This window comes from Mandrillus leucophaeus, unplaced genomic scaffold (assembly GCF_000951045.1).
Source record: "Mandrillus leucophaeus isolate KB7577 unplaced genomic scaffold, Mleu.le_1.0 Scaffold91, whole genome shotgun sequence".
Classification (NCBI taxonomy): domain Eukaryota; kingdom Metazoa; phylum Chordata; class Mammalia; order Primates; family Cercopithecidae; genus Mandrillus; species Mandrillus leucophaeus.
Window position 1 is genome coordinate 742,152 of NW_012109919.1, and position 25,640 is coordinate 767,791.

Below are 25,640 nucleotides of genomic sequence, written 5' to 3' on the forward strand. Positions count from 1 at the left end.
GTATGTGCTAAGCTAATTTCTACTGGACTTTATATATATATGTACATATAAATACATATGTATGTGCTAAGCTAATTTCTACTGGACTTTATATACGTACATATGTATGTGTATAATACACACATATACACATATACATTTATGTGTGTGTGTGTTTATATATACATGTGTATGTATGTGTGTATATGTATGTGTATATATATGTGTGTCCATATACATAACGAAGATTTAATTTAGTTGAAAGTAGAAATCAGCAGGTCAGTAGTAGCCACCACAATCTTGGGATATAATACTACTAATTTCAAAGAAATTATGGTATAGTGTTGAAATGTATATTTCTAAAAATAACTATGTAAATTATCATTTAACATCTTTGTTTTTTATTTTAAAATTAGAAGACAATGTATGTAAAACTATGCAAGAATCACAGGAAACCCACATATCCAACCACCTAGATGAAGTTGTTGCTGCTGTTAGCATCACTCATAGTAAGAAGTTCCAAAACAAGCTGCCTCAGACAGCACTATTCCAGCCTCCTCGAGAGAAACTCCACCTCTGTGAAGAGAAAGCAAAGTCTTATTCCAACAGTCACGAAGTAAGGAGACTTTTGTTTCTGTATTTCTACTCTGGGATTTTAGCTATAAGGTATAATCAAGAGAAGTAGAATGTTTTGGATTACATTCCTAATCTCAGCAGTTTGGTACGAGAGAGTATGTAAGACAGTGCCTTTGTTATAACGTGAATGAATGTAGTATCTCTAGGCTCCAAGCACAGCAGCTGGCACAGCCAACAACAAATATTTATTGAGGTCCCACTGTGTGCCAAGTCTGGGCACTGGGATACAACACAAACAAAGCAGATGAAGCTTCTGCTCTCATAGAGCTTATAATTCCTTATAATCTCAGATCTTGTTCTCTGCATGCTTCTTTCCCATTCTTTCCTCAAAAGTTTTACTCATTCACTAACTCATTCAGTAGGCATTTCTCTGTCACCTCTTATGTGTTGGGTCCTGTTCATCATTCATCATAAATACCTATTGTATGCCTAATATGTGCCAGGTGCCATGTAGGTACCAGGGGCACAGAAGGAAAAGCCACAGTCTTTGTCTTGGAGGGACTCGGGATTTGGTTGGGAAGATAGATGGGGGACAAATAATGGTAGTCAGTTTGATAAGTTCTGTGAGAGCTCGAGTGACATAGATACAAAACAGAAAGGGTGGGCAGTGAGCCTGGAGGTAGTAGAGGGACAGCAGGTAAAGCACACTTTCTTGGGATGGGAGTTACGTAGACTGCATTAGTAAACAGTGCTTAGGAGTTGGACAGGTGAGGAAGAGGACCAAAATGTTCTGGACAGAGGTAGCAGATAGAGAAGAGCCAAAGGTCTGAGGGAGTGCAGTCTGTTTGGAGAACTATAAGGAGCTGTCTGGGACTAATGTGTTAGTGACACAGGGCAAGATATGAAGCTGGATTATGGGCAGGAACTGAGGCCCAGAGGGCACTCAAGGCCTAGTGAAAGAGTTTTGATTTTCCCCTGAAGATGATGGAGGATTACCATGAGGTTATAAGTAGAAGCATGCCATGAGCAGGTTTGATTTTAAGAACAATCACTCCCATAGCTATGAAAGGTATGGACAAAAAAAGAGTAAAACTAGAAGAGGAGCATCAGTTAGGAGGATATTTGCAATAATCCTCCAATAATGAGGACCTGAACAACACGTGGCAGAGGCAATAGAAATGCTGAGCTCTTTTGAAAGGAATTTAGAAATGAAGTCAGTGGGACAGGACTGGATGACTGAGGAGACATAGGGAATGGGGATGTGAGAGTGAGAAAGATGGGGTGTGTAGAATTCCTACCACCCAAGGTCTGAGTCTGCTTGGATGATTGGAGACTTGCCCATGACCTTCATCAGTATAGTGAATACAGGAGAAAGACCAGGATTATAGAGAAAGAGCACAAATTTGGTTTTGAGGTTGTACTTGTTCATTATGCAACAGATACTCAGTACCTACTATCTGTAGGCTGTAGGCTGGCAGCCTTTCTCAACCAGACTTCTGCAAAAGAATTAAGCCCTCATGCCCAAAGGCATTTAACAAATGTAAAGAATTAACTTATTTTCTGTGTATCTAGAATGGTATTAAACATGTCGTTGTTCTGTGGTTCTGGTGAAGAATCCAGGATACAATGGTGAATAGGACAGACAAGGTACATACCCTGATGGACCTGAGAGGCGATCGACATTATAAATGGACCAGATTCTTATAGACTGTGATAAGTGCTAAGGAGGACATAGAGTGGCTCTGTCTTGGGTAGCGTGATCAGGGAGGGCCTCCAGGAAGATAAGGTGAGACCTGAGGAAGAGAAGGAGCCAGTGTGGAGGAGCTGAGGGAAAAGAGTTCTAGGGAGAGGAAATAGCACACATAAAGCTACAAGGTAGGCACAAGCAGGACATATTTGAAGCAAGGAGAAGAAGCTGCAAGCTGACATTAAACATAGTGAGAGAGGCTGTCAGTTCACTTACGGCCTTGCAGGTTTCAAGCTAAGTGCCCTGGAAGGCCTTAAAAATATTTTCAGCAAGGTATTAACATGATGTAATTTACTTTTTAAAATATCAGGTTTTTGGTAATTTTGTATTTTAAAGTAATTTCTGACTTACAGAAAAGGCACAAGATTCACTCATTGTTAACATTTGCTGTATTGCTTTGTTCTCTGACTCTCATTGTTTTTCTGAACTGAGAGTAAGTTATAGATATTATGGCCCTTTACCCCCAAATTCTTCAGTGTTTATTCCCTAAGAATAAAGCTATTCCCTTACATAGCCACGGTACAGTGATCGTAATTAGGAAATTAATGTCAGTATAATACTATTATCTAATCTGTAAACCTTGTTTATATTTCTTCTTAATAATGTCCTTTACAGAAAATAATCAGATCCATGGTTCAGTCTGTGAATTCATGCTAAATAGAGTTGTTATGTCTCTTTAGTCTCCTTTAATCTGAAATAGTTGCTTAACCTACTTTGTTTTTCATGATCTTGATATCTTGGAAATATGTACTCTAATTGTTTTGTAGAATATCTTTCCTTTTGAGTTTGTCTTATGCTTCCTCATGATTCTATTCAGATTGTACATTTGGAGCAGGAATACCACAGGTGTGACATGGGGCGCTCCTTAGTGCGTCCTGTCAGGAGGTGCAGAATGTCTATTTGTCTCGTGACAGTGATGCCAACCTTGAACATTTGGTTAAGGTGCTGTGTGACAGGTTTCTTTACTGCAGAATTGCTATTTTTCCCTTTGTAATTAATAAGTATTTTGTGAGGAGATTCACTGAGACTATGTATATATTTAAAACTTCACTCCGTCAGTTTTAGTATTCACTGATGATTTTCACCTGAATCAATTATTACTATGATGTTTGTCACAGAGCCAGTCGCTGACTTCCACATGCTTTCAACATTTGTTTGTTGGCATTCTATTATAAGGAAGAGCTTTTCTTTCTTCACAGCTTATTTATCATTCATTTATTCCTATCAGTATGTGTTCAGGAAATTGTATTTTTCAAATACACTACAACCTACAACCTATTGTTTTCTTGGAAGCTCAGATTGTTCCATATCTGCCAATGGGAGACCCTTCAAGCTGACTCCTGAGTCCTCAATCCATTCCCTCATTGTTTAACCACTTCCTGATGCTACCACTTGCTGGTAAATCATCTCAACTTTCCAGCCTTATATTCCTTCATCTTTAAATTGAGGGGACCAGATTAGATTATTTCCAAGGCTCCTCCCAGTTTTGAAATTGCCTTGCTACTTCATACTTGTCTTCTGTCTGCCCCTTACCAATGCCTATTGCTAAAGCCACTGGGACTGGTAGAATAAAGGTTGGAAAACCAATAGGGATATTTGGACCATGCCTTATAACATAAGGAAGTGAAGGGAGGGCAAGCTGTTTCTTGTATACCTCTAACCCCGCTCAGGTCCTGAGAACCAAGGTTATTATCAGGGAAGCCCAACTCAGCCTGCACAGTCCCCTTTGCTGGAAATCTGTATTTGGGACAGATTCACTATCAAAACAGATCTCCCTCTTTTTGTCTGTCTGGATTCCGTGATGTTGTCATCATTTCCTTCTCTTTCATACACTGTAGTTGTTGTTCTCTTTCTCTCTCTCCGAAGAAGTCATTCCGTAAACTTCCTGTGTCTAGAGGCAATAAAAAGGTGATTCCCAAAAGAAGTACAAACAGCCAGCTAACACATGAAGACGTTCAGCCTCATCAATTTGGGGGAAAAATGTGGACTAAATCCAGAAGAAATGGGCCAACTGACAAATTGACAAACTAAAACCAAAACAAAAATTCCACAATTTGTACTCAGTTCAACATAAGGGGCATTTCTGCTCACATATGATGTGTTGAAAGTATGAACTGGTACAACCTCTTGGAGAGGTACTTCAGCAATAGCTACTCACAGCCTCAGAATTTTGCATATCCTTTACACAACGATCCCATTTGGAGGAATTTATTTTGTGGGAATGTTTATGGGTGTGTGCAAAGGTATCCATACGGGGTATTCAGTGAGTAAAAAATTTGCAGACACCTAAATGCCCAATAAAGAGTGGATTGAGTAATACGGTTATGATATAATCATATAATAAAATACTGTAGAGCCATTCAAACTTATATCATAGAAGATGACATGAGAAGTTATTCATATATTGTTAAAACAGCAGACTGTAAACCTGCAAGTAGCTTATGAACCTATTTTTGAAAAAGAAAAAATAGCCAGGCGCAGTGGCTCACACCTGTAATCCCAGCACTTTGGGAGGCTGAGGCGGGCAGATCGTGAGGTCAGGAGATCGAGACCATCCTGGCTAACAAGGTGAAACCCTGTCTCTACTAAAAATACAAAAATTAACCAGGCATGGTGGGGGGCGCCTATAGTCCCAGCTACTCAGGAGGCTGAGGCAGGAGAATGGCATGAACCCGGGAGGTGGAGCTTGTAGTGAGCGGAGATTGCACCACTGCACTCCAGCCTGGGTGACAGAACGAGACTCCGTCTCAAAAAAAAAAAAACAAAGAAAAAAGAAAAAGAAAAAATATATAGATTCATAAAAATAAAGAATAAAGGGATATTTAGCTGCCTAGATATCTCTAGGGGGAAAACTTACAGGTGATTTTTAGTTTTTATCTTTTTGCTCGTCTGTATTTTGACAATGAGCATACATTATTTTTGCAGTAAGAAACATGTTACTATAGAAAAAAAATGCCACAGTCCACCTTCTTTCAGCACTTTATGGTGAGCATGTATTCCTTAGCTTCCTCCTGCTAGGTCACAAAAGTGACTCTTCTTTGGCCAACTGTCTGGCTGTGTATTTTTGTCTAGAAAAATGTTGTTTTAGGGTGAAAGTATTTCCAATGCATGTAGGAATTGTGTGGAAATGCAAGTCCTTTGAGCTTTGACATTGATGGGGGTGCATCCTAGGGGCATCCTGGGTCTTCTCCACAACTCCATCGTTGTTCTTACCTTTCTTCCTCTGCTTTGACCCCTTCAGCTTTCTTTCTTCAGCCATCTCTCTTGCTGTTCTGACTATCTGCTGCTGCATAACACCCCAACAACTTAGTGTCTTAAAACAAAAACAGCAATTCATTTTCTCATGAGCTTGCAGTTTTTGCAGAGCTCAGTGGGGTTTGCTCAGCTTTGTTCCACACAGCATCAGCTGGTCTTGAAAGGTCTGGAGAATCTGGTGCCAAAATGGTTCACTTTCTATGTGGGTCTTTCTATGTGGGTCTTCTCTCCATGGGGCCATGTTGGCTTCCTCACAGCACTGTGGTTGGGTTCTGTATTAGTTTGTGGTGCTGACATAATAAAATTCCACACATGCTGTGGCTTAAAGAACAGAGTTTATTTCCTCACAGTTCTGGAGGCTGGAAGTCCAAGATCAAGGTGTGAGCAGGGCTTGATTTCATTCTAAAGCCTCTCTCCTTAGTTTGTAGATGATTGCCCTCTTGCTGTATTCTCACATGGTCATTTCTCCATGTGCATGCCCATCCCTGGTGTCTTTTCCTCTTCATATATAAGGATACCAGCTGTATTGGACTAGGGTCCGCCCTAACACCTCCTTTGAACTTAAATCACCTCTTTAAAGACCTCATCTCCAAAAACAGTTAAATTATAAGCTGCTGGGGGTTGGGACTTAAATATATAAATTCAGGGAGGTTGGGGAGGGGACACAGTTCAGCCCATAACAGGTTTCAAGTGTGAGTACCCAAGAAGGGACAGAAAGCAAAGCCACCAGTTCCTTTAGACTGTGGCCTGAAAATTGGTCCTGCATCATTTCCTCCAGGTTCTATTGGCCAAACAGTCATAAAGCCCAGATTCACAGGGAATGGGACATAGACCCCCATCTCTGGATGGAAGGAGTATCAGAGAATTTTGGAGCTGAGGGTTTTTGTTTGTTTGTTTGTTTGTTTGTTGTGAGATGGAGTCTCGCTGTGTTGCCCAGGCTGGAGTGCAGTGGTGCGATCTCGGCTCACTACAAGCTCCGCCTCCCAGGTTCACACTGTTCTTCTGCCTCAGCCTCCCAAGTAGCTGGGACAACAGATGCCCACCACCACACTTGGCTAATTTGTTGTATTTTTAGTAGAGACTAAAAATACAGGGTTTCACCATGTTAGCCAGGATGGTCTCAATCTCTTGACCTCATGATCCACCCACCTCAGCCTCCCAAAGTGCTGGGATTACAGATTTGAGCCACCACGCCCGGCCTGGAACTGTGTTTTAAAACTACCAGCTTTGCTTTGAGGATATGGCTGCTCTGAGATCACCTGGAGCTGGGAATCTAGTTTTCTGTTCTTTTTGTCCTAGCCCTGAATGAAAATGTGCTTCTCGCTGCTTTAATCAAGTCTGTAAGTCCTGCTGATCTCATTTGCTATGCTAGTGTAGACGGCTAAGGAGAGTTTTGAATTGAGAGCTAAAGTATAGTATTTGACAGCCTGGGCAACATGGCAAAACCCTATCTCTACCAAAAATACAAAAAATTAACCAGGTGTGGTGGTGCACACCTGTGGTCCCAGCTGCTCAGGAGGCTGAGGTGGGAGGGTTGCTCGAGCCCACCCTGGAGGTCGAGGCTACAGTGAGCCAAGATTGTGCCACTGTACTCCAGCCTGGGTGACAGAGTGAGACCCTGTCTCTCTCTCTCTCTCTCTCTCTCTCACACACACACACACACACACACACACACACACACACAAAGTATAGTATTTGCAAACACTACCATTTGCCCCTGTTGTGCCTGCATATGGAGTAGCTGTTCATTGGTGGACAGCTGGGAAACCTAGAGAATGACGAGATGTCTGCTCTACTTTTTCTATTTTTTAAATTCTATTTCTTTTTTTCACCTTTAAATGTGCTATAAATTGTACTTCTTATGTTTATTGTCTATTTCATCTTACCAGCTGTACACTCTACCACCCCAAATAGATCTATGTCTGTTTTGTTCTCTGATACATCTCAAGTGCTTTGAACAATGTTTTGCACATAGTAGTCACTCAGTATTTATCAAAGGGATATAAAAGCATATTGATTTTGTGTTTTGTGACTCCTAAGTTTTAAGTTGTATAACTGGTAAGCCTGTTTTCTCTTCCTAACAGTACAAACAGGCCGTCCACGAGCTTGTGCGTTGCGTAGCACTGACAAGAATTTGCTATGGAGACTCGCATTGGAAACTAGCAGAGGCACATGTTAATCTGGCTCAAGGCTACCTCCAGCTGAAAGGTAAGCTCACCTTAGACCGAGGGTGATCAATTGGTTGATTTCTGCTGTTCTCCCCAAAATTTGATTCATACTTAATTCGAAGGATGGGGTTTTTTAATATTCTTCTTTCTAAATACCAAGAAGCCATTTCCTTTTAGAAAGAGTTGATAAAGTATATAACATGTAAACATTCAAAGGGGAAAAAGGGAAAAAATATTGTAACTTTTTTTTTTATGATTTCAAAAGTAAGGTTCTTAGGAGAAAATTAATCTACAAAGAAGACTTTGTAGGAAAAAACCCAAGGTATGGAATAGGGGCCCAGAATGGGATTCATTCACACTTTTATTGGAGAATCTCTTGACTGTAAATAACCAAAAAATTTAAAAAGACTAACCCAAATTGACATAAACAAAAGTTTTTGGCTCATACAACTGAAAAATTCAAGGGAAAAACTTGCTTTAGATTTAGCCATATCCAGTGTTCAAACAATGTGACCAGGATTCAGTTTGTCTCTCTCCCACTGCTTGGCTCTGTTTTTCTTGGTATTTGCTCCATTCTTAGCCAGGCTTTGCCCACATAGTGGCAGCAAGACTGCCTGCAACTTTAGGCTTCCCTTATAAGCATTCCCAGGAGTACAATAATGTCACTCTACCAAAATCCTAGAATATGGGAAGGGTTCTAATTGAAACAACTTGGGTTGTATACCAAAGGCAAGGAGTAGTCTGATTGGCTAAACCTTCCTTTTGGCTTCATTGGATCCTGAAGGAGAAGCAGGCCTTCGCCAAATCACATGGATTGGATGTGCAGGAGCCAGGCATCCCAAAAGGGAAACGGGAGACTGGGTGCAGGGAAGACAAAAACAATAGACACCGAGGATGTGATAATGGCTTCTACTTACTGACTGTGCAGCCTAAGACAAGATGGACAAGAGCATCTCTCTGCTCAGCTTCTTCGGCTGAAAAGTGATAATGATGGTGATGGTGATGCTAACTTTCCAGGGTTGGCCCAGTGAATAAAGAAAACAATAAAAGTGGAAAACACCAAATGCCAAGCATATTCTATACCAAGCATATTCATTATTGCCATCCAATCAATTTGGCCAAATCTGATTATAGACTTGTCCTACCTATCAGATCAAAGCTGTTAGGGACCTTGGAGATTATCTAGTTTAAACTCTGCCCTCCCACCCCGTTTTGTAGATTCAGGGAAAACAATGAGTCTGAGTTAGAACAGCTTACCCCATACCACACTGTTAATAAGTAGCTGATCTAAGACTCAGACCTAGGATTTCAATGCCAGTTTGTCCTGCCATCTGGGGTTTCAGATGATGATTTTCTTATACAGCCTGCTGCCTCTCTGCGTGATAGTCCTTCTCAATTTAAAGTAAAAGTAGTATCTTCCATTTATTAAAGTCTCATTTGGTGCCAGGCATCATGTTACTTTCCATGCATAACCTTGTTCAGTCCTCACCACGGTCCTCAGAGGTGGGTATTTTTAATATCCCTGTTTACAGCTGAGAAAGCTGAGGCCAGCATTTTATAATAAGTGGTAGAGCAGGGGATCCATTCTGGGCAGTCTGACTTCAGAGCCAATGTTCTTGAACTTCACCCTATGCTGCCTCCAGTAAATTGAGTTCAGTTTCCTTCAGGGACTTGACACAGTTGAAAATACAGTCCACCATGCTTTGTGTAATATCACAAGCACAGGTGGCACTAATACATGTGTGTGCTTTTTAAAAATATGTAATAAGATAATATCGTGTAAGAATTCCCACATGAAAAGCATACCCTTGACTTTCTCCATTAGAAAATATATTCTTCCTGTTTTATAGACATAGGAACAGAATTAACTTCATATTTTGACAGGTTTTTTTAGAGATATGAGATACAATTTTGTGTAACTAAGAACATAAGACGGGGGCTGTGTGTATGTGAGTGGAAGTGGGTGTCAGTGTAAGGGAGGAGGATGGGAATACAGGGAAATGCAAAGCCCTGAAGCCTTGCTGGCTTCAGTCCTCCCTTCCCACAGATTAACAAGCCCATGGAGGAACACTGGAAGACACTGAGGAATTCGTTCTTAGTAGTAATTTTTTTTTTTTTTTGCTCCATTTTGTTTCATATTAGTCTCTTACCACATAGGAATACGAAATTATCACACATTAATCTGTTACCTCACTGGAATTGTGTTTGTAAGTTTTTGTAGATATCAGATATGTATTATGTTAAAAAATAACTCTCTGACGTTATGATTATAGGTGAGTGAGCTGAAGATTCAGAATTTTTAGTATTTCATTACGATTGCAGTTACACAGCCAGGATTAAAATTCGTGAATATTTTATTTCCTGCCCAGAATGCTGTAGTTCTTGTATTCAATTTGTTTCTTATAATTATATGTAACATATTTTACTTCTGATATTGGTGAAGTTTCAAAGTTGTTCAATTCCAGCTCATTCTGTTTATTTCTAAAAAGGCCATTGGGGGAAAATTTATCTTGAGTACTTGGTATAAAACACTTCTTTGGTTGTTACAGTCACGACAGTGTTTCATGCTGCCCAGATACATCTCCATGTGCCATTTGACAATATGTGAAGGAGACCTTGTTAGATTCCCAGACTGTAGAGAACTGTATTCCTGTCCAGTTGAGATGAAAGAGAAACTGAGACCTCTTTTTCTTTGTCCACAGGACTGTCACTGCAAGCGAAACAACATGCAGAAAAAGCCAAACAAATCCTCGCCAACTCCATTGTGCCTCCCTATAACGAGAATACAGATGTTTTCAAGTTTTCCATTGAGCTTTTCCATACCATGGGCAGAGCTTTACTCTCCCTTCAAAAGTATCCTTTTGCCTCTAACTTTTACAAATAGAAATACTATTCATATAATACTTATATGCCAAGTAAAAAGCTGATGCTGATGGATAACTTAGGAAGTGTGATTGGAAGTATGGGAATCAAGGAAGTTCAGGACATGGGGTGTAGAATCTAGAACCAAGTGGAAAGTTTCCTGAACACAATTTAGATTTAAGGAAGCTTCAGAGAATTTGACAAAAGCAGAGAGACTTTCAAAGGAGCTGCTACAATGTGGAAGGATTATAAAGGAAGAATGGATAGAAATTGAAGCACGGATCAGATTATCATTTGCACAGTAAGTTTCAAGTTTAGGATTTTGCTTACATGATGGCTGGAGGCTCTTTGCCAGTAGAATCTGTCTCAGGTAGGAGGAGCATCTCCATGAGGCTGCGGCTATGGCTTCTCCGGAGGCCACTGCGTAAAAGTAAAAGAGGAGCACAGTCATGTCAGAGCAGCCCTAACCAAGGCATCCATCAGGGACACTTTTCACTCTCTATGGAGTGCCCTCATATTCACCTTGGGTCCCGGAGTTCTGATCGTTATTCTCTTGACTTTCTTTTTACCTGCTCTCCCTCCTCACCCCCAGCCCCTACACCCTTCTCTTCCTCCCTCCGTTGCTTTTTTCCCTGCCCTGCTCTGGTCTAAAATGCTTCAACAGGTTGCTTTTATGATGAAAACCTAAAAGGAGAAAGATCTTAAACATATCTGAATCCATGACAATGAAAGGATTGTTCTTTGTTCCTCGCCTTACTCCATACTCACCAAGTAAACTCAGCTGGAAGAGATATGAAGAGAAGGTTCTGCGTAGTTAGTACTTTTATCTCTCTCCAAAGGGCAACCTAAGCCAATTCCTCAGAGTATTGGGGTGACAGAGTTTGCCCACACTCTTTGGAAAGATGGACTTGTGCAGAGGAAAAGATGAAGAAAGGTCTGTGTTGGAAGAGGCAGAGAATCCCAGTTGACCTACATGGCTTCCCTCAGCCAAAGCTGGAAGAATTCAGTTTACCTTCCTAACTAGATTGTATGTGTAGGTTGATTCCCAAGACAACTCAGAGAACCCACGGAATCATTTTAAGAAAATTGCTAGGAAAGGGCCCCAGGAGAACACACCTAATGCTTCCATGTGAATGGAAAGTGGGAAGAACCAACTTTGACTCATCCAGTTAAAGGTATTTCTTTTGTGATCACAATTCCCCTTGTTCTTTTGTTTTTCTTGAGTGGTTTTTGAACTGCAAGTGCAGAGCTCATTCGTCTGTGCAAATTCTCTGGTATGGATTTTTAAATTAATTTTTTCCCTTCATTTCTGATTTTTTCTCTCATTCTCCTACACACACATCATAGATAAATACTTTAATGATGGCTTATGTTTTTGAGTATGTATCTCTGAGTAACAAATAGTATTGTTTTACATATTTATGTGTTTAAAATTGCTATAAATTTGGCTGAGCACAGTGGCTCACACCTGTAACCCCAGCACTTTGGGAGGCTGAGGCAGGTGGATCACAAAGTCAGGAGTTCAAGACCAGCCTTGCCAACGTGGTGAAACCCCATCTCTACTTAAAAATACAAAAATTAGCTGAGAATGGTGGCACATGCCTGTAATCCCAGCTACTCAGGAGGCTGAGGCAGGAGAAATTGCTTGAACCTGGGAGGCAGAGGCTGCAATGAGCCGAGACCTCACCACTGCACTTCAACCTGGGCGACCGAGTAAGACTCTGTCTCAAACAAAAAGAAAGGAAGAAAGGAAGAAAGGGGCAGGGGGTGGGGAGAGAGAGAGAGAAAGAGAAAGAGAGAAAGAAAGAGAGAAAGAAAGAAAGAGAAAATTCCTATAAATTTGTAGCATATGTGTCATTCTGCTTGTTACTGTTTTGCACTCAACACGTTTTGGTTGTTGCCTGGATTTTAGTTCATTGCTTCTGGTTCCTGTATAATTCTCCATAAAATGCATTTGTTGCATTTTGTTTGTCCATCCTCCTAACAATAGACATTCAGCTTGTCCCCAGCTCTCTGCTGCCACAGCAGTGCTGCCATGACCATCCTTACACAGCTTCACTTATATGGCTAAGCGACACTTTTTCTGAGGTTTATATCCCAGGGGTGGTATTGCTTTTCTGAGGTTTATATTCCAGGGGTGGTACTGAGTACAAACAAACTTTAAGTGCACCAAGCACCAGCCAACCACGACACCCATCTGCATTTGCATTCCCACTTGCAGAGCGGGTGGGTTCCTAGCACACCCCTGGCAATATTTGACATTGTTGATCTTTGCCAACCTGGTGCATATAACGTGCTATCTAATTATTTAAGTTCTGTTTATATTTCTCCTATTAGTGAGTTTGAATACTTTTCATATACATCTTAGCCACTTGGGATTCTCCTTCTATGAATTGCCTGTTAGTATTCCTTCTCATTTTTATTTTACAGTTTCCTGTACCTTTCCTATTGATAATCAGGGTATTCTTGTATATTATAGATATTAATGATATAAATATTTTCTTATATCTATTGCCCACTTATTAATTTTGTCTATGGTGTTCTTCATGGCTTAGAAATTATTAATTTTGCTTCACTCAAATCCATTCATTTTCACCTTATGATTTATGCTTTGGGAGTCTGGTTAGAAAGTCTTTTCCAGCTAAATATCAAAAATATTCTCTAAAATTTCCTTCCAAGACCTACTTTAACTCTACTCCGTATATTTTATCATGAAGCGTTAGCACTGTCATAACTTCTTAGTATTTCATAACTCCATTTATAAATTATTCTTTAGTCCAAGGATTATTCAAATGATGTGCGTTTTGGTTTGCAGTTATGAGAGTTTTCAAGATATCTTGATGTTACTGATTTTTAATTGTATTGTGTTGTTATATATATCCTGAAGCTATTTTGTTGGGGTGAGAGGAGAAGAGTTTAACAGCCTCAAATCTTCTTAACCTATCACTTTATTGGTTAGTTGACCTTGTCCTTTTTTGTCTCCTACATCTATTCTGTCTGATATTATATCCTAGCTCTCTTTTAGTATATATTTTCCTACAATACCTTTTAAAAAATATTTATTTGGGTTTAAATTTCCTTTTCTCCTACCAATTTTATGTCCCTTTCTTTTTCCTTACTTGCTTTCTTTTTGATTAATTAAATATTTCTGTCATTCCATTTTATACCCATTAATTTGCAGGTTATACACTCTTTTCTCTTGTTTTTTCTTTTCTTTCTTCTTTTCTTTGTTGTATACGGGGTCTCACTCTGTTGCTCAGACTAGAGTACAGTGATGGGTTCATGGCTCACAGCAGCTTCAACCTCCCTGGGCTCAAGCAATCCTCTTATCTCAGCCTCCTGAGTAGCTTGGACTCCAGGTGTGTGCCACCACACCCAGCTAACTTTTTGTATTTTTTGTAGAGATGAGATTTCGGTATGTTGCCCAGTCTGGTCTTGAACTCCCGGGCTCAAGCAGTCCACCCACTTTGGCCTCCCAAAATGCTGGGATTACAGGTATGAGCCACCATGCCTGGCTTTGTTATTTTCTTTTTATTCTAGTAGTTACCATGGAGTTTGTCATTTATATCCCTGATTTATTAGAATCTAAGTGTAAATTAATCATTTAACCTCTTCCTGAACAATGCAAGGACCTTTGAGCATGCCAGCACTCTTTATCCTCTCTGCTTGGTGCTGTGTTGTCCTGTATTTAAATCATCGTGTATTTTATACTGCAGACAATATGTGTAATACATATAACTGACAAAGGGCTTGTATTTGAAATCTATAAAGAACCCTTATGTATCAGTTAAACAAACACACATAACTGGATAGAAAGATGGGCAGGAGGCTGGGCGCAGTGGCTCATGCCTGTAATCCCAGCACTTTGGGAGGCCAAGGTGGGTGGAACACCTGAGGTCAGGAGTTCAAGACAGCCTGGCCAACATGGCGAGACCCTGTCTCTACTAAAAATACAAAAATTAGCTAGGTGTGGTGGCGGGTGCCTGTAATCCCAGCTACTTGGGAGGCTGAGGCAGAAGAATTGCTTGAACCCGGGAGGCGGAGGTTGTGGTGAGCCAAGATTGTGCCATTGCACTCCACCCTGGGCAACAAGAGCAAAACTCCATCTCAAAAAAAAAAAAAAAAAAAAGAAGAAAAAAGAAAAGAAAGAGAAAGATGGGCAGGAAACTTTTCCCAAAAAAAGAACACCCACATAGCAAATAAACCTATCAAAAGGTGTTCTAGCTCATCAGTCATCAGAAAATGAAAACTAGAATCATAAGATATGGCTGGGTGTGGTGGCTCATACCTGTAATCCCAGCCCTTTGAGAGGCTGAGGCAGAAGGATAGCTTGAACCCTGGAACTCAAGACCAGCCTGGGCAAGATGGGGAGACCCCCATCTCTGCAAAAATATTTTTTAAATTATCCAAGTGTGGTGGTGCTCACCTGTAGTCCTAGCTACTCAGGAGACTCAGGTGGGAGGATCTCTTGAGCTCAGGAATTTGAGTTTGCAGTGAGCTATGCGACACCACTGCACTCCAGCCTGGATGACAAAGCAAGACTGTGTCTCTTTAAATTAATAAATAAATAAAATCATAAGATACTATCACATTCCCACTAGATTGGCTAAAAAAAATTTTAAGACTAATAAAACCAAATATTTGGAAGGATGTGGTTCTCTGATATGCTCTTTCATATACCATTATTTCAAATACATTTGGTGTAACTACTTTAGAAAACTATTTGGCATTGTCTCCTAAATTTGAACATTTGCATACCCTTTGATCCAGTAGTATCACTACTAAATTATATGCCCAACATATGCATGTTTTCACCGAAAGACATAGCCAAGAATGTTCAAAGCTACATTATTTGTAATAGCCAAGAGTTGGAAACAGCCTAAAGGTTCAACAAAAGTAAAACAGAAAAAATGTGATCTGTTAATATAAATAAAATGATTAAAACTACTCCTAAGCTTAACAGCTTGAATGGCTCTCACAAACAATGTTTAGTGAAAGAAGCCAGATGCAAAAGAATCATACTGTACGATTCCATTTATATAACTGGAGGAGGAAGAAGGTCATTAGTGACTGGGAGGGCTTTACCAGTCCAGAATCCCTTCCTGCCAAAAGTTAGGTATTCTGTCTTATAAGATAAGAAATACACAATTCAGCTATCCAAGATATAATATTTATTGCATTTGTTGAGACCTGATTAATATATCAGTATTTAATATTGAGCGGTGTTGCTGTGAAAAAGAGTAAATAATCCTCTGGCACCTCCTCTGAGTGCCTTCCAAATTAGCAGTACCAAGCCTTGCCAGCAGATGGCGGGCTCTGTACACATCTGGGCTGAATAGCCAAGGATCATCTAAGTTAATCTTCCAGACTATTCTACAAAGTTACTTTTGTGTTTAACCAAGTTGTTTCAAAGTTTGCTACTTCTTTTCATCCTAATTCTTCACCCTGATATAATCACCACAATGTGCATGCTTAAACTATAATTTTCATTCAATTACTTTGCTTTGTTTCCTTATTGAAATGTATTTTGTCCAAATCGATCTGTTTTAGAAATTAACACGGTGTTTTGGGTCTATGCACTTCTGTAGTTATAGTTGAACCATGAGGGCCTTTTCTTTTGCCAGGTCTTGGAAGTGGAAGGCCAAGATAATTTCACAGGCAGCGCTCATAGGATTTATATCCCTCTTTTTTTTTTTTTTTTTTTTTTTTTTGGAGATAGGGTCTTAACTCTGTTGCTCTGGCTGGAGTGTAGTTTCACAGTGACAGCTCACAGCAGCCTTGACCTCCTGGGCTCAAGCAGTCCTCCCCTCTCAGCCTCTTGAGGAGCTGGGACTACAGGCACGTGCCACTGCACCCAGCTAATGTTATTTTTTTTGTAGAGACAGGGTCTCACTACTATATTGCCTAGGCTGGGCTCAAGCGATCCTCCTGTCTCGGCCTCCCAAAGTGTTTGAATTACAGGCGTGAGCCACTGCACTCAGTCCTATGTCCCTCTTAAAAGGATATCTTTTAGTGTATCCTCTTCCTCCTCCTGCCTGTCCTTTTATGGTGCCCGTCGCAACAACCCAGTGCCTTTCTCCTTGGGCTGACAGATAAGTGCTGTGCTGCAGGGTGACTCATGCTCCATGCCTCCCATCCCTGAATATGGCCTGAAACTTCTCCCCTTCTTCCTCTCCTCTGTTGCAGCGCTACTTCATACATTAATGGTTTGTTAACTTTGGAGAGTGAATCCAAATCATGTATTCCTGTGTGCACAGTTATATGTCTTTAAATCTGGTAAGGAAAGTCACTTGCAAAAATGGGCAAATTTATCCCCAGTGTTGAGAATTATTTTCTATCCTGGTTACCGATAGAAGCCCAGAGAGAAATAGTTGACTTTGTATATACAGGCATACGCCGTTGCACATGCATGCACAGACACACACACATACACACACCCCTCTTTAAATTATCTTTCTGTGCACCATGATGATGATGATCTGTTGAGACTATTGCTCCAGAACATGTGATTTCCCCCAGCTCTCTCTGACTGCTTGACATGTCCTTGAAGTCTCCCACAGCTTGTCCAGCGAACACTTTGCCTGGCATGACTGTGCTGAACTAACTCAGGAATGAGTAAACACTTTTATTTCCTCAGACCATCAACAAGACACCTCCCAGGTATTTCTAAGCAGTGTGCCATGGTGTCATTAACAATGTAGGCTTTGGGCCTGGTATGGTGATTCATGCCTGTAATCCCAACACTGGGAGGCTGAGATGGGAGGATCGCTTGAGGCCAGGAGTTTGAGACCAGCCTGGTCAACATAGTGAGACCCCATCTCTATTTAAAAAAAAAAAAAAAATGTAGTCTTTGGAGTCAGAAGCCCTGGGTTCAAATCAGTGTTCATTCAAAATTCCCAGCTGTAGAACTTGGGCAGATCTCGTGCTTCCCGGGAGCCTCACTCTCCTCTCCTGTTGAAGTGGGAATAATAAGACCTCCAGGGGTTGCTGTGACAATTAAAAAGATTTTACTTTAAAGAATCTAGGTGCATGGGAGACCCTCAGAAACAAGCAAGAAAGCAAGAAAAGGGCAACTATAATTATCATTACGATCTAATTGAACATTTTGCTTTCTGCTGTTTCATCTCAGAGGTGATTTTAAATCAAGTACTTATATCACATATTAAGGTTTTGTACTTCAAGACTGCCCTTGGTGTGCAATTTTTTTCTGCATTTTTTCCCTATACCCTGGGAAGGCTACATTTTGTTTTCTTTGCTCTCCTGAATCATCTAAGCTAAAATCAGATAAGTACATACTTAACTTCTTTTTTTAAAAAACAGTCTCTATCACCCAGGCTGGAGTGCAGTGGCATGATCTTGGCTCACTGCAACCTCCACCTCCCAGGTTCAAGCGATTCTCCTGCCTCAGCCTCCCGAGTGGCTGGGATTATAGATGTGTGCCACCATGCCCGGGTTAATTTTTGTATTTTTAGTAGAGACAGGGTTTCACCATGTTGACCAGGCTGGTCTCAAACTCCTGACCTCAAGTGATCCACCTGCTTCGGCCTCCCAAAGTGCTGGGATTACAGGCATGAGCCACTGCACCCAACCTGTATATGCTTATTTCCTTAAGCCTGATTTTCTTTGTCTTGCTCTCTCTTGATTCAGTGAAGTCATGAGATTTGGAAAGTGATTCTAACACAAGTTTTCCAAAGGGAAAGGGGAAGGGAAGGTTTCTCCCTTAACTCATACTTCCTAGGAGAGAGGAGAAGATAATGGAGAAGTGATGTGGCAAGGGGAGCAGAGTACATATCTACCTGCCATCACCTTGTTAAGATGATGGGGTTCTACTTAGTTCCATAAGCTGCTCCAGAAATGCTTCCCAGTGGAATTTTTGATACTTCAGTAATAACCTTTGCTTTTAGATCCCATAGTCATCCCCAAATTGGTCCAGTCAGAAATTTCAACATCTAACTTTTGCTTTCTGGACTCAGCGTTTAAAAAAAAATTTTTCAGTTGTCACCATCACCTCAGGTTCCTTGATGTCTGAGTTGCATTTTCTCTGCTTCTGTCTTTTGGGCATAAAGGCTCTAACAAATGCTTATATGTTCAAAGTCCTGCTCCCTTGCTTGCTCCCTGCTCTTCTCCAGCAGACATGTTTCTCCTGTCAGCTCCTCCTATGGTACACTATGTGCCTAGAATACTTTTTGCTTACCTAACAAGGAAGGAAATTGCTTGTTTTCTCTGGCGCTCTTCCTAATCCTATATTTCTGTGATTGAAGAGATGCTCTTAACTTACACAAGTCTGATTTTTTTTTTAATTATTTTTTTCAATGTAGGGAAGCTAAAGAAAAACCACATGGCACAGGTTACTTTCATATACTTTATCTGCTTTCTATTTCTTGAATCTCCTAAAGCTTTAATGTTTTAGAGCACTGCATTTCTGTCTTTCTCTTTCTGATATTATACCCTTCTAATGTACATTTTCCTAAACATATAAGAATAATGATTTAAATAGTAATGTTTTAAAATAACATGTCATTAGTATTAATATGTAACATAAATATATAATCATGTATCTCTAAATACACAGTATATAATAATATATATCAAATAATAGGCTGGGCACAGTGACTTACACCTGTAATCCAAGAATTTTGGGAGGCCAAGACAGGTGGATCATTTGACCCCAGGAGTTCAAGGCAGCTTGGGTAACATGGCAAAACCCTGTCTCAAATTAATACAACTAATACAAAATCACTAATACAAAAAATTAGCCAGGCGTGGCGGCATGCACTTGTAGTCCCAGCTATTCCGGAGGCTGAGACGGGAGGACTGCCTGAGACCAGGAGGCAGAGGTTGCAGTGAGCAAAGATCATGCCACTGGACTCCAACCTGGGTGACAGAGTGAGACCCCTTCTCAAAAATACAATAATAGGCCGAGTGCGGTGGCTCATGCCTGTAATCCCAGCACTTTGGGAGGCCAAGGCGGGTGGATCACGAGGTCAGGAGATCGAGACCATCCTGGCGAACACGGTGAAACCCCGTCTCTACTAAAAATACAAAAAATTAGCCGGGCATGGTGGCAGGCGCCTGTAGTCCCAGCTACTCGGGAGGCTGAGGCAGGAGAATGGTGTGAGCCCAGGAGGCAGAGGTTGCAGTGAGCTGAGATCGCGCCATTGCACTCCAGCCTGGGCGACAGAACGAGACTCCATCTCAAAATATATATGTGTGTGTGTGTGTGTGTGTGTGTGTGTGTGTGTGTATACACATATATATATGTGTATATATATAAATAAAATAATGATGATATTTCTAAAAACCACACCAGCTACCAATTATTGACCACCTTCTGTCAGGCTTTTGCTAAGTGCTTTACAGATGTCATCTCCTTTCATCCTTAGTCCTCTGTATGTAGTGGATACTGTTAGTATTCCCATGTTCAAATGTAACATCTAAGACTGAGAGAAGTGAGGTCACTTCCAGGGTCACACAGGCGGGAAGTGATGAAGCTGGAAAGTGGCCCAGCAGAGCCCTGCCTATTCAATGCTAGTGTCCAAGTTCCTAACCATGGTACAGATTACATTTACTGATGTAGACTGGAAACCCCACAATGCATTCAGCAGAGCAAAGCCTTTACCTGTATTGTCTCAGGTGATAAAAAGAGGCCCAGATGTAACTCTTTTCTCATGTTGGCTATGGAAAATCCCATTTGTTACCTTTTGGGATTGATTTCTCATCAGATTCTGATCAGCGATATTCCCATAAAGCCTTTCCTTTATACTGGTGCTCAGTATTCTTGCCAAATTCTAGAGCTTTTAAAAGGAAACTCTGTTGCCTTAGTAATACCAGAAATTGCATTGTTTATTGCTTGTTAAAACAAGTCTCCATCCCTGTGAGATCTGAAACTTGTCTGCAATGAGATAGTGTCTCCTCTTGTGCTCTGTAGAATTAGTGTGTATATATTTTCTTTCAATAAAATATGCCATGGCTTAAGTTGTGCACCTGCCAAATTAACATACTGCCACATTCTGTTATTCAAAATTTTCTGTCTTTTCATCTGTCTAGTGTATCTCTTAAGCTACCAAGTACATTGTGGGTACGCTAGATAATAAATCCTTAAAGCATCCCTGGCAGGTAGATAGAAATGGAAAGGAGAAAATATTGCTCTCTCAAACATTACATATGAGAAAATGGAAACACACAAGATTACCCAAAATTAACTGATGCTTTAAGTAAGTTGTAGATGGATGTAAGACTATAATTTAGTTATTTCTTGATGTAGTACTCTCAATTCCTTTTTTATTAAATATATTATAAAACTACAGTAATTTTATTTTCCATTTTGCCTTTTCTTTTATGTGAATAATGTACTCACAATGAGCTTCAGAAGGCTCATTGTGGGTTGCATTAGCTTGATAGCCTCCATTTCTGGCTGTGTTAGTTCCAGGACCATGAAATAGCCTGCAACAGCAACCTTCAGTGAGGGGCAGGATGTGCTTCATTCTTTGTACAATTGCATGTTATATTCATCTTTTTAATAAAATATTTTAGGCACCTATATATGTAGTATTGTTATATAAATTTTGTAGTGTAGAGAATAGTATACACACTACTAAGTTTACAAAATCTATTTCTGATCAAAGAAAGCTTGTTATACATTCTTCCCAATACCATTTTATTCCCATACATTATAGGCAATTATTATGCTGAAATTGGGTGTTTTTCATTCCTCTGAATGTTTTTGTACCTTTACTGTGTATATGTATAGCATATATATATGTGTGTGTGTATATATGTATAAACTTTTCATATTTTTAAACTTTATATGTATGTTTCCTTCTGTAACTTCCTTTTTTCCCATTACATCTGTATTTTTGAGATATATCTCTACCAACTGATATAATCCAGCTCTAGTCTTTTCATTTTAGACCTCCATATGGTGTTTAATTGTCTGACTTTCCCCTAATTTAATTGTCTGTTTTGATGAGGGTGAACATGTGAATTGTTTCCAATATTTTACTACTATAAACACTACTTTCATGATCATTCTTATATAAGTCTCTTTGGGCACATATGCAGGATTATCTCTGAGGTATATTCCCAGGAGTAGAATTGTTTGCTTGACAAGCATCTACATCTTCAATTTTACTGGGTTTACCAAACGCTTTCTAACAATTTTTGCTTCCACCAGCAGGGTGTATAAATTGTTACTCAACATCCTCAGGCTTCTTATAGTTCTCAATTATATGGATGCAAAATTATATCTTATGGTTTATTTATTTATTTAATTTGAGATGGAGTCTCGCTCTGTCACCCAGGCTGGAGTGCAGTGGCATGAGCTCAGCTCACTGCATCCTCCACCTCCCAGGTTCAAGCAATTCTCATGCCTCACCCTCCTGAGTAGGTGGGATTACAGGCACATGCCACCAAGCCAACTAATTTTTGTATTTTTAGTAGAGATGGGGTTTCACCATAGCCAGGCTGGTCTCAAACTCCTGACCTCAAGTGATCCACCTGCCTCAACCTCCCCAGAGTGCTGGGATTACAGGTGTGAGACACCACACCCGGCCCTTATGGTTTCTTTAATTGAATTTTTCTGATAGGGAAGTTAAATATCTTTTTATATGTTTGCTAGACATTTGGAATTCTTGTTCTGTGAATTATCTATTCACATGTTTTGCTTATTTGCTACTGAGCTATTTGCCTTTTTCCTAAAAATTGGTGGATAGTCTTCATATTTCTGGAAACAAGTTATTTGCTGTTTACATATGTTGTGTATACTTCAAATGTGTAGTTTGCCTTGATTTTTGATGCACAGGAGTTTTTATTTTTAATATGATCAATTTTACTTATGTTTTCTGTTCTTATTTGTATACATATTAGAAATCCTTCCCTACTCAAAGACACAGGGTTACTTTTCCATGTGTCTTCTCTCAAACATATGAGTTTTTTTTTTTTTAAATTTAGGACTCCTAAACAGCCATTGGGGCAATGAAGAAATTAAGAATGAAATTAAAAATTTTCCTTAAACAAATGAAAATGGAAACATAACATACCAAAGCATATATAATACAGTAAAAGCAGTACTACGAGGGAAGTTTATAGCAATAAACACTTACCTCCAGAAAGTGGAAAACCTTCAAATAAACAGCCTAACAATGTGTCATAAGGAACTGGAAAATCAAGAGCAAACTAAACCTCAAATTCAGATTAAAAAAAATAATAAAAATCCAAGCACAAATAAATAAAATTGAGACTAAAAAAATTCAAAAGATGAATATAACAAAAAGTTTGTTTAAACGAAATCAACAAACCTTTACCAGACTAAGAAAAACAGAGAGAAGATCCAAATAAATAAAATCAGAGACACAAAAGAAGACAATACAACTGCTACCACAGATATTTAAAGGATCATTAGAGACTATTATGAGCAACTATGTGTAATAAACTGGAAAACCTAGAATAAATGGATAAGTTCCTAGGCACGTAAAACCTGTTACATTTGAACCATGAAGAAATCAGAAACCTGAATAAACCAATAAGTAACAGGATAGAAGCAATGATAGAATGTCTTCCATCAAAGAAAAGCCCAAGATCTGGTAGCTTCTGTGCTAAATTCTACCACACATTTTACGAAGAACTAATATCAATCCTACATAAACCGTTCCAGAAAATTGAGGAGGAAGCAGTACTGCCAAACTCATTCTATGAGAGCAGCAGTATCTCAATACCAAAACCAGATGAAGACACATCAAAAAAGAAAACTATGGGCCAATATCTCTGAGGAATATGGATGCAAAATCCTCAAACCAAATTTAGCTACACATTAAAAGGATCATTCATGTTGATCAAGTGGAATTCATCCCAGGGATGCAAGGATGGTTCAATATACACAAATCTGTAAATATGATACCTCACATCAACAAAATGAAAGACAAAAACCATATGATCATTTCAATAGATGCTGAAAAGGCATTTGATACAATTCAACATCCCTTCATGATAAAAACAAGGACTTAAAGGAACTTACTTAACTTACTTAAAGGAACATACCACAACGCAATAAAAGCCATATATGACAAACCCACAACTAGTATCATACAGAACAGCGAAAAACTGAAAGCCTTTCCTCTAAGATCTGGGACAAGACAAAGATGCCCACTTTTACCATTTTTATTCAACATAGTACAGAAAGCTCTAGCCCAAGAAGTTAGGCAAGAAAAAATAAATAAATGACATTCAAATTAGAAAGGAAGAATTCAAATTATCCTTGTTTGTAGATGATATGATCTTTTATTCAGGAAAACCTATAGATTCTACCAAAAAGCTATGAGAACTGATCAACAAATTCAGTAAAGTTGCAGGATACAAAATCAACATACAAAAATCAATAGCATTTTTGTATGCCAACAGCTAACAATCTGAAAAAAAAAAAAAAAACCAAGACAGTAATCCCATTTACAATAGCTACAAAAAAAAATACGTAGCAACAAATAAGATAAAATAGTTAAGAATAAACTTAACCAAAAAAGAGAAAGATCTCTACAATGAAAACTATAAAACATTGATGACAGAAAATGAAGAGGACATACAAAAAGATTTCATGTTCATGGATGGAAGTGTCAATACTGTTGAAATGTGCATATAACCCAAAGCAATCTACAGATTTAATGCATTCTCAGAATATCAACTCTCATTATCAAAATGCCAATTACATTCTTCATTGAAATAGAAAAAAAAATCATAAAATTTGTGTGGAACCACGAAAGTCCCAAAAGAGTCAAAGAAATCCTGACCAAAAAGAACAAAGCTGGAGGCATCACATTATCTGACTTCACACTATACTACAGATCTATAGTAACTAAAACAGCATAATACTGGCATAAAAATAGACACATAAACCAATGGAACAGAATAGAAACCCCAGAAATAAATTCATGCATTTACAGTCAACTCATTTTTGACAAAGGTGCCAAGAACATACACTGGGAGAAATATAGTGTCTTCAACAAGTGGTGCTGGGAAAACTGAATATCCATATGCATAAGAGTGAAACTAGACCCCTAGCTCTTGCTATATGCAAAAATTGAATTATAATTCATTAAAGACTTAAATCTGGCCAGGAACTGGGGCACATGCCTGTAGTCCTAGCACTTTGGGAGGCCAAGGCAGGAAGATTGCTTGAGCACAGGAGTTCAAGACCAGCCTGGGCAACATGGTGAAACTCCATCTTTACAAACAAACAAAATTAGCCAGGTGCATATTGGTGTGCACCTATAGTCCCAGCTACTCTGAGGCCTAAGGTGGGAGAATCACTTGAGCCCAGGAGGTTGAGGCTGTAGTGAACCATGATCGCACCACTGCACTCCAGCCTGGGCCACAGAACAAGACCTGTCTAAAAAAAAAGAAAAAGAAAAAAGAAAAACCGGCCGGGCGCGGTGGCTCAAGCCTGTAATCCCAGCACTTTGGGAGGCCGAGGCGGGTGGATCACGAGGTCAGGAGATCGAGACTATCCTGGCTAACATGGTGAAACCCCGTCTCTACTAAAAATACAAAAAACTAGCCGGGCGTGGTGGCGGGCGCCTGTAGTCTCAGCTACTTGGGAGGCTGAGGCGGGAGAATGGCGTGAACCCGGGAGGCGGAGCTTGCAGTGAGCCGAGATCACGCCACTGCACTCCAGCCTTGGAGCACAGCGAGACTCCGTCTCAAAAAAAAAAAAAAAAAAAAAGGGAAAAAGAAAAACCTTACATCTAAGACTGAAACTCTGAAACTACTGGAAGAAAATATTGAGAAAACACTCCAGAAAATCGGTCAGGGCAAAGATTTCTTAAGGAAGACCTCAAAAACGTAGGCAACCAAAGCAAAAGTGGACAAACGGGAACACATCAAGCTAAAAGGCTTCTGCATAGCAAAGGAAACAATTAACGAAGTGAAGAAACAATCCACAGAATGTGTGAAAATACTTGCAAACTACCCATCTGTCAAGGGATTACTAACCAGAATAAATAAGGAGTTCAAACAACTCAATAGAAAAAGACAACTTGATTTTAAAATGAGCAAAAGATCTGAAT

At 39.6% G+C, this 25,640-nt stretch overlaps 1 protein-coding gene across 2 annotated transcripts in view; it reads left to right on the forward strand.

Moving 5' to 3' along the window:
• TTC23 (tetratricopeptide repeat domain 23) overlaps window positions 1-25,640 on the forward strand; it is a 128,392-nt gene that overhangs the window by 23,143 nt on the left and 79,609 nt on the right. For both annotated transcript variants that reach the window (XM_011969812.1, XM_011969810.1), the window contains 4 exons: window positions 396-595; window positions 7,642-7,765; window positions 10,428-10,578; window positions 10,763-10,888. In XM_011969812.1, the coding sequence (XP_011825202.1) occupies window positions 416-595; window positions 7,642-7,765; window positions 10,428-10,578; window positions 10,763-10,888 (581 nt within the window). In that variant the 5' untranslated portion in view covers window positions 396-415. The remainder of the gene's footprint in view (window positions 1-395; window positions 596-7,641; window positions 7,766-10,427; window positions 10,579-10,762; window positions 10,889-25,640) is intronic.